This window comes from Gymnoscopelus braueri (genome assembly GCF_963280865.1).
Source record: "Gymnoscopelus braueri genome assembly, chromosome: 10".
Classification (NCBI taxonomy): domain Eukaryota; kingdom Metazoa; phylum Chordata; class Actinopteri; order Myctophiformes; family Myctophidae; genus Gymnoscopelus; species Gymnoscopelus braueri.
This window is the reverse complement of record NC_137611.1, coordinates 31,549,941-31,559,844: the sequence shown is the minus strand read 5'-3', so window position 1 is coordinate 31,559,844 and position 9,904 is coordinate 31,549,941. Positions and strand designations below refer to the sequence as shown.

The 9,904-nt window shown below is 40.3% G+C and overlaps 1 protein-coding gene across 3 annotated transcripts; it reads right to left on the bottom strand.

The window, feature by feature from the left end:
* Positions 1-249: 249 nt before the first annotated feature.
* On the bottom strand, positions 250-4,040 carry tmem70 (transmembrane protein 70). Of its 3 annotated transcripts, none has more exons than XM_080439552.1 (3): positions 3,762-4,040; positions 1,912-2,035; positions 250-751 (listed from the first exon to the last, which is right to left on the bottom strand). In XM_080439552.1, exons 1-3 carry the CDS (start codon positions 3,972-3,974, stop codon positions 306-308), a joined length of 783 nt encoding a protein of 260 aa, XP_080295678.1. In that variant the 5' UTR covers positions 3,975-4,040; the 3' UTR covers positions 250-305. The 3 variants fall into 3 exon arrangements, with proteins under 3 accessions (XP_080295678.1, XP_080295680.1, XP_080295679.1); XM_080439554.1 differs by lacking the exon at positions 3,762-4,040 and adding an exon at positions 3,144-3,642; XM_080439553.1 differs by lacking the exon at positions 3,762-4,040 and adding an exon at positions 2,731-3,025.
* Between the last annotated feature and the right edge of the window lie 5,864 nt (positions 4,041-9,904).

Genomic DNA, 9,904 nt, shown 5'->3' with positions numbered 1-9,904 from the left:
ATATAAATAAATTGTTTTGTTCATGAAGTATGCCAACCAATTGTATAACGCTTTGTCTACAGAATTAAAAATTTGACCTTCGTGGCACCCTGCAGGTCATGTTCAAACGTGCATCCTTTTCTCTCAGATAAAATGTTTGTTTTGTTTCATGAATTAACATCTTGAACTTTACTGAAGAACAATATTGAATAGTGGAAAAACTATATTTAAGTGAATTAGCATAAAACCTTTTAAAAACCAAACTTAATCTTTGGAAGTCCACATTTATTTTATTACAACTAATCAGTTTTCAGTCAACAGAGTTTTCAACTTTTATCGGGCTTATCCAAGTCATCCTCGTCGAAGCTGAACGGCTGATCATAGCCCATGAGGTGGTTGTAGTCTCGGGGGAGGAGGAAAAGGTCCGGGTTGACTAAGAGTCCCATCTTCTCGGCATAAAATGACGTGAACATCCCGGTGACGGTTGGCACCTTCACCTGCTTCTGGTGGAACACCGTCTTCTTCTCTAAGAGGAAGACGTTATAGGTGACGGCTGTGTAGGTGTCGGTTTCGGCGTCGTGGTAGAGTCGGACCACGTAGCCCTTGGTGATGACGTGGAGAAGGACGGGCGTGATGAAGGTGAAAAGGCCGACGACGCCGCAGAAGAACGCCTGCATGGCCAGGCTCTGGTGGGCCAGGTTTGTGTTTATTAAGATGTGAGGCATCAGACACAGGCTGACCAGGCTGCTGCCATAGCTGAACATCTTCACCCCTGACAGGCAGAGAAAAAAGATAAATGGAATAAAATAGAGGTGGAGGTGGGAATGGGGAAACTCATTGTACATTGTAGTATTACATGTTGCACTGGCATTGCTAGGTACTGTAAGTACTGTATACACTGACCCTGGTTTAAACATATTCAATCTGGCATCCCTATCTTGGGTATGTCATTATAGGTAAGATTTTCAAAAACACTTTTCAAACTTTTCAGTTTCAGCGAAAATAGCAGATCTAAAGCTGACAACAGGTCACATCACAACACATTGACAGATTGTAGATTGGATATTTTGCCACATGACAAATTATGAAATAGAGTGGTTAAATCAAATCAAAACGCAAAGGACAACAGTAGAGAGAGGACATTTTTAGATAGACGCATGATGTTAGGTTGTCCACAGATGCCACGTTTGTCATTTAGATAGCATGCTGTTTAGACAGATGCTTGGTCTGATGTTTACCCGGTATGCTAGTCACTTTGTAGCACATGATTGTTTTCTTTGCCTTCTAATTACTTTATAATTTACCCTGTCGTTTGTTGACAAGCGTTCATGCCATTTACTCTGATGTAAGTTAGTCTGGATAAGAGCATCCTCTAAATGCCTAAATTGTAATTGAAATTTTAACAGGCAGGTGAAGCTGAGGTTGTATCAAAAATGCACCCCTACCAACGGAATGAGTTGGACTTTAGAAGTAGTAGGGTGGTTGGTGAGCATTTTGAGCAAGAATAGGGTATAGAGGACAGCTGAGTCCAGACAGAATGTACTGTAATAGGAAAATATGTCTAAAAGGAGTGTGATATTTCTTCCTGCATGCGACAGGGTTAGGTGTGCTGCATACAGGTAGTATGGAGGAACAGAATATGAATATCTGTACTCCTGAACTTCATCATACACACAAAAATAAGATGACTGAGCAAAATTTTAATTACAATAGCACTCATACGCCATAATCTGAAGCTATTTTTAGCATCTGCCATGATGCTGAATTCCAGTATAGATTGTGTAGATTGATAGGATTTGTTTACGATTCAAATGAAAAGCAAAGTAATGTTCTATTTAACAAATGACCGAGAATTAACATCAATGGGTGTTTTTCATATTAAACTGGATAAGGGGCTCAGTGGGGAGATAATGTGGTTTCAAACAGACGTACCGCGTACAGCTCTGCCAAGGTTGCCTGCGTAGAGTATGCTTCCCTCATTGGAGCAGTGAGAGGAGGAAGTAGATAGACAGCGCACAGGGGACACGCACACGGGCTGCACAGAGCTGGCCTGCACCTATACACACAAATGACACAACATAACACAATCAGCAAGTCAATGTTTCCCAAACAATGGGAACCATTTTGGGGTTATGGAACCATTTTTATGCGTTAAGTAAATTTCCCCCTTTTCCCTGTTTATATTTATATTTGAAACCCTTTTTCAAATATGTTTTTCCCACTATTTTTGAAATAGGGCTTAAGTTATTAATTCAATACATTTCCTCCCACACCAAATGTATTGAGTCACCTCGGAAAGGCAAGTTTAGGCAAGACACCTACGGACGTATGAATTTCCAGAAGAATATGGGAATAATTGTGACGCCATGTTTAATTTATCTTAGAGCTTCTTAATTTGTTCCAAAAGCCTTGTTATGTATATAAACTAATGTTATTTAGCCTTAGAGGCTTCATTGCACCATAACTGTATTGAACTTAATCTAATAGCAAAGTTGGCCTGATGTTGCTTTAATTTAGGAGCCAATATGAAGACAGTTCAACCTTTGTCTCAGAGAGGTGTTTAAAGTAGTGTCATCCGATTTCTTGTTTATCCCGAAATGACTGGATAATGGATATCACAGGTTTTGTTGGGCCTTCAATGTATTTTTTTAAATGTATTTGGCCCCTCATTTATACAATAAATGTAAATATAAAATCTAATATAAAATGTAAAATGAAACATAAATACATGTTTTAAAAATGCCCATTTACCATTCCATTGACCACCATACATTTGTTGAGGGAGCATCTACGATTTATCATAAATCCAACTGAATACAAGTTATTGTCTGTCTCTCATGCTTGGCAATTATGTCACACCATACATGTAGGTCCTTTACTGTATGAAAAACTACAGATTTGTAGGTGTGTGCCTTTAATCGAGGGGTTGACATGACATTGTGCTGTGGTAAGGTGTTCCTACCTATTCACAACGAATAGTATGTGAAGCTTCCTTATACAGTTTCAAAAATGGAAAATACTAAATACTAAATTAAACCGTAAGTTAAACCAGCAGCTATAGTTCATGCATGCTGGGTAGGTAGCCTATAGCCTTGGATCAAGACTATCATAGATATATTTGATCTTGTCTGACTTTTTCGTATCTATATAGTCTTGGGCTTTACCCCCCAATTGTCACTGGACATCAGCGCGGAGAGCCCGTACTTCTCCGTACATGTACAAAACAATCATATAACGTTCATGACCCTGTAGCCCCAGATGTTAACTCGACATTAGGAACCCGTGTGCACTGTATTAGCCCGTATTGTTCCATAGATGTGCGTTTTAATCACGTCTGTGTCGGAAGTTCCCTGTGTTCCTCAAGGGGCGGTAGTGACGGGGCGCATCCGGCGAAAGCCGGTATTACACTCAATGTAAACAGGAAGTAAACGAGGGGGTAATGGCGTTCAGACACAGACGGAATTAAAACACACATATATTGAAAGATACGGACTAATACAGTTCACGAAGATTCCGAATGCTGAGTTAACATTTGGGGTAACCGGGTAAGCACCGTATATTTTGCATTTGTACATGTTCGGAGAAATACGGGATTTACTAGTGAATGTCCAGGACGCTCTGGGGGGTGCAGCTCAAGACTATCATAGATATGCAAATGTGAAATCGATCAAATACATCTATGATAGTCTTGATCCAAGGCTAGGTAGCCTATACAGAATAAGAACACAGTCCTCTCATGAAAACCTTCAGCTAATTCAATAAGAGTAATAAAATCACAATGCCTTGTGGGTCACGTTGAGGATCGACCTTCTTCTGACAGCTGCAGCATGACAGAACAAGTGTCTCTGGTGTGTCTCTGACAGTCCTCTGCAACACGCAACAACATAGGATCTAACATTAGTATTATTTGCGGCTCTGATATTGACGACATGGCTAAAAAGCGTCTGAGAAACAGCTGGACGCAGTCCTCGTACAACTATGTTGAGAGCAAACATTATGGAGTGACCAACACGACCCTGACCAGTGCATCAGAGTTAGCAACTATAGCTAACATGATGGTAGCTAGCCAGTGTTGCCAGATTTTGCAAAGAATAAGCAAACAGGTCTATGAAAACAAGCCCAAAAGAAGCAGCCACTATTAAGACTATTTGCTACTACGGCAATTTGAAAATAGCCGAGCTCACAACGCGTTGCGATGTGACGCGGTGTGAGCTTGTAGACCTACTATTTTCCAAATAAAGGAAAATAAAAAATCTTGTAATTTTGGAATATTTTTTTATGGGGGGGGGTCCCTGGCATAATTTATTTTCAGATGGGGGGGGGGTCAGACTGTGGACAAATACATTAATCTGGGGGTCCTTGACATGAAAATGTTTGAGAACCACAGGTTTAAGCAACATTAGGAAACAAGCCCAAAAAAGCAACTACACTTCAGAAACAAGAAAAAAAACAGTTGTGCAAAGTAATATTTTCAAGCAACTTTACAGGGAAAATAACGAGCGGACATGGCAACACTGCTGAGAAATGAATCGATTCAATCTTGTGCTTCCTCCTCCTGTTCTTCTGTCACAGTAGATGTATGTCCACGGTTATGCTGCCCTCCAGCGGATGGCAGATGTAGCGCTTCACAGTCACCCAGTGGTTCTCAAAGTGGGGTCCCCCCAGCAAATTCAGTTAATTTAGAATAAAAATCTGTTTTACCAGTTTAACCCTATTTTATACTTCTGATATTTTGAAAAATAGAGAAAAATCTTGAACATGTTTTAAATAAATAATATAACATTACATTACATTTAATTTAATAATCTTGAAAGATTTTAACAACACAAAGCTAATCTCTGGCTCAAAATCTCTGGCTACATACAAACCGTAAATTAAACCCATTTTATACTTTGGCAATTTTTTTTTACTAATGCTATGCCATAATAAAAGTCTATCATCATGTCTATGGCATAGTATTATGTTATGTACAGGATGTCGAATAAATCTGTAATGTGTTGTTCTCTCCACTGGAGGGGGCAGTGGTCATGTTTGTCACTACTAAATGAATTGACTGACTATGATAGTAATCCAGGCATGGGAATCATTCATGAGTGGACCAATGGTGGTGATTATTTTTTTTTAGGTTAAGACTTTGACAGGGGCCAGTTTGGAATTGCAGCCTCCTGAAGGTGTTTCTTTAGGGCAGTTTTGAAAGTGAGTAGGGTTTTACACTGCTTTACTCCTTTTGGTAGGGCATTCCACATTTTTGTTGCATAGCATGAGAAAGAGTTCATTCCCTTTGTTGTGCCAAATCTGGGTTTAACATGATCCGTGGAGCTGCCTCTGGTATTGTGATTGTGGACTTCATTTACGTTTTTGAAGTATTTTGACAGGTACAGGGGGATCCCAATGTTGTGTCGTATCTTGTAGACCAGGCCCATTGCAAGTTGCTGTACTCTGTCCTCAACCCTGAGCCATCCAACCCTAGCAAAGTGAGCCGGGGTTAGATGGGTTTTGAGTTTGAGGCCAAGACGTAGCCTTACTAGTTTGTTTTGGGAAGTTTGGAGCCTTATTTTTGAGGCCTTGGTGGTGTTGTGATACCATGAGGAGCATGCATATAATAATCGAAATGACCTTGTATGAGGGCCCCTGAGACGGATAGGGAAAGTAGGTTGACAGGAAATGGGGAGAGAGATGGGTGGCGGGGTGACACGAAGCAAAGGTCGTCGGGAACGGGAGTCGAACCCGCGACACGCTGTCAGGCTGGCATTGCAGCCTAGGGTGCCTGGACCGTCACGCTACGGCCCAGGCCGTGAATGTGTGATTGATTGAATACTTTATTAGTCAGAAGTGTAAACAGCACGTGGTACAGTCAGACATTAAGGCTAAAAGGATAACACAAATAAGTCCTGGGCACTCGTTTCCATTGTGGTCCAATTCATCAACATAGCACAAACAATTAAAACAATTTACAACACATGTACGAAGGAGAAAAAGGAAAAACGCACGCACGCACGCACGCACGCACGCACGCACGCACGCACGCACGCACGCACGCACGCACGCACGCACGCACGCACGCACGCACGCACGCGCGCACGCACGCGCGCACGCACGCGCGCGCGCACGCCTCATTCTGAACTCTCACACACAAGGGCCACATTAGCCTTCTTGTGTTTATCAATCAAATTCAACTGAATTAAGCACCTATTCTTGCACTTTCTTTAACAATATGACATTGAACATGCACTGGAAGTTTGTGCCAAGTGTCTTATGATATTTCATTTTATTTGAGCTAGTTGCTGAACTCATATTGCCAGGGTATCTGTTTAACCTTTAGTAACCTCTCTTATTTCTGTGTGAGTGACATGTGTCCTACAGAAACCTTGTCTGTGCTAACAGCCAGCTTTTCAACAGTGTATAAATATTATCAGTACACTGGAACAACGCTGTGTCATGGATGACGTCATGTTACTCTGACCTTAAAGGGATGTAGCAACTCATAGTGTAATAACGGCTCATAATGTAATAACGGTTCATAGTGTAATAAACTAAATGTAATAAAAGTTAATAATGTAATAATAAGCTCATAATGTAATTAAAAGATGGGCGCTTAACGTAATAACAGATTTTTGCATAATGTAATAATGTGTTGCATTAAGAACCTTACGTAGCGGCTGATAATGTAATAACCGTTGATAATGTAATATTGTTGTTGAGAAAAGTGTTCCATCGTAATAATCAGTATCTGTATCATGTTAGTATCATATCCGTATCATGGCCAGTATCATGGTCGGTATCATGGTCGGTATCACGTTAGTATCATGGCTATAGTATCATGATCGGTATCATGTCAGTATCATGGTCAGTGTCATGGTCAGTATTATTGTCAGTATAATGTCATTATCATGGTCAGTATCATGGTCAGTATCATGGTCAGTATCATGGCCAGTATCATGGTCAGTATCATGGTCAGTATCATGGTCAGTATCTTTTGAAATATGTAGGGTGGCATTTCTTCCTTGGCCTATATCGGAATGTGCGTGCAAAGTTTCACAGCAATCGCACGCTGTGTTCATGATTTGAGGCATTTTGCTCAAAACGGAGCACTCCTACAAACCTTCAAAGCCAATCTTAGCCAATCAGGATGGAATATGAAAAATCGGAAATACCCGTTTGGTTCAATGACTATAGAGATGCTGTGTAACGATTTGCGTGATGGTTGGACAAAATCTGTAGGAGTAATATTAAAAAAATGTTTTGCAAAAATTGGCCTCCTGGTGGCGCTATAACAGGCCGATCTAAAAAATTGGGGGCAGAGATTCTGCTCTGGCATCCAGGGAGTGTGCGTGCACAGTTTAGCTGTGATCGTAATCCATATCATTAGCATATTTTATCAATAATATTTAATTTAATTTAATGAATGTATGAGAGGATTTGATATGTTCTTCCACTGTGGAAAATGAAATAAGTATAGATGATTCATCAGAATATCTGTGTGTGTGTGTGTGTGTGTGTGTGTGTGTGTGTGTGTGTGTGTGTGTGTGTGTGTGTGTGTGTGTGTGTGTGTGTGTGTGTGTGTGTGTGTGTGTGTGTGTGTGTGTGTGTGTGTGTGTGTGTGTGTGTGTGCGTGCATGCGTGCGTCTTATACCATAGAGTACTGAGTGATATGCCTGGCGGAGACGATGATGGACATAGCATGTCTTTATTACTGTATAGGATTCAATGGGTTACCACTGTACTCACAGGACAAGAGAGTAAAAGAAAATATCACCCAATGTTTGAGGCTTTGAGCGCTACCAAATAACATTTGAGCTTGTTATCTTCCAAAGGATGCTGAAGATGGAGCTGCCAGGCAAGTGGAGTAGAGGATGCAGTGAGAGTAGGCTATGAAGAAAATATGCTCTACTTTGTCTCATTATGCAGCACAAACAAAGAAAGCGGACAATTCTTTTATCTTTCTTTGACATATTTATGATATGATGACAGACAGTACACACCCTTCAGGTCCACATGTTGTTGACTATAAATGCTGGCTTATTACCTTATAAATAGCTGGGGGGGATTCAGTTGGTGCATCAAACAAGATAAAAGACAGAAATGACAAAACCAGAGGCCCATGATCCAAAATAGAAGGATCTGGTTATTAATCACAATAAATGCACCGTATATACAGTATACCTCTAATCAGTAGATATTCATAGTCATGTATGTTGTTTAGATAGATGTATGCTGTTTGCTGGTCTATTTATGCTAAGTTTGTTCTTTTGTTTTGATGCTAGGTTTGATGTTTATCTGGTGTCCTATTACTGTACTTTGTAGCATTCAATTGTTGTTTTCTTTACACTCTATTTTCTTGACCTTGAATACCATGATAGTACTGACCATAACATTGATATACTGACCATGACTAACCACGATACTGACCATGATACTGATACTGATTATTACGATTCACTTTTTACACTTTTCTCAACAACATGATACGTTATTGCATTATCAACTTGTATTACATTATGAGCGAGTACGTAAGGTTCTTAATGCAACAATTAATACATTATTAAATTATACACAAATCTGTTATTACGTTATGCTTATGCACTCATGATTTTATTACATTATGAGATGATTATTACATTCAGTATTTAGATATTTGACATTCATTGTATAAGCCCTATACTATATGGGTTTCCTTTCTCACCTGCACTAATTTCTGCGTTGTTTTAATAATGTTACCTTTTGTACTGTTTTTTAATGTGCGAATAAATTAATAATAAAAAAAAAGACTTTCATTTTACCTGACACGCCCCCTTCCTTTACAAACCCATTAACTTCAATCAAATTCCATTTGAACCATAATAGTCCATGGGCCAGACCAGAAGTCAGGGTCACGAAAGGTGGCAAAATCTCTTTGGCACCATTTTGTTTGTAGGGTCCATATAAGTACTTTGAAACATGATAGCCTTTTCAAATGAGTAGCTTTAATACTTTTTTAGGATATTATTTTTTTTGCCATTATCTCCCCACATTATCTGCACAGTAGTCCTGTACCTGGCCTATAGACCCGTTCGCAATTTGGTGGTAGGAGAATTTCTCACTTGAACAATGGGTACCGTACCTAGACATGAAAAATCACAGTGGTGCTCGTCCGCCATAGTGCCACGAATGGCGCAATAGCCAAATCAAATATGGCTGCCATAGGCTATGATGAAAATCCAACTTCTTTGTTTCTGAGTGTATATACACATGCTATACCTCCATTTCGACTAATTGTGGGGTGGGGAATTCATTTCTGATATTGTTATGACCACTTTGGGTGATGTTGACCTTGAAAGGTCCTTGGCCATAACTTGGCCATTGTTAGGACTAAAAACAGGTGCAACTAGAAAAAGTGCTCCTCGGAGCACAGGTCTCCGCCAGGTTAGGTAGGTTATTGTGGCCTCCTGGTGGCGCTATAATAGGCCAATGTGAAAAGGGTGCCATTTATTCTTAGGCCTTTCACGGCAATCGGACCTTGCATTCATGATTTGAGGCATTTTGTTCCAAAAATGTGTTTTGCTAAATTAGACCTGCTGGTGGCGCTATAACAGGCCAATGTGAAAAGGCTGGCATTTCTTCCTCGGCCTAATGGGAATTTGCGTGTGAAATTGCACGGAAAGCGCAAGCTGCGTTCATGATTTGAGGCATTTTGTTCAAAACGGACCAATCCTGCAAATTTTGGAAGCCAACCTTAGCCAATGAGGATGGAATATGGACAATCGGACAGATCCGTGTTGATCACATGACTATAGAGATACTGTGTACCGATTTGCATGACGTTTGGATAAAATCTGTAGGAGTAAAAGGGTTTTGCACAAATCGGCCTCCTGGTGGCGCTATAACAGGCCCATGTGAAAAATGTGGGGCAGAGGTTCTGAATTGGCATCCAGGGAGTGTGCGTGCA

Coding starts and splice junctions, on each gene's coding strand:
- tmem70 (XM_080439552.1), bottom strand. CDS start 3,974: ATGTTTGCTCTCAACATAGTTGTACGAGGACTGCGTCCAGCTGTTTCT. Junction 2,036..3,761: donor TCCTCAACGTGACCCACAAG/GCATTGTGATTT, acceptor TTGTGTGTATAG/GTGCAGGCCAGCTCTGTGCA. Junction 752..1,911: donor CCTTGGCAGAGCTGTACGCG/GTACGTCTGTTT, acceptor TCTGCCTGTCAG/GGGTGAAGATGTTCAGCTAT.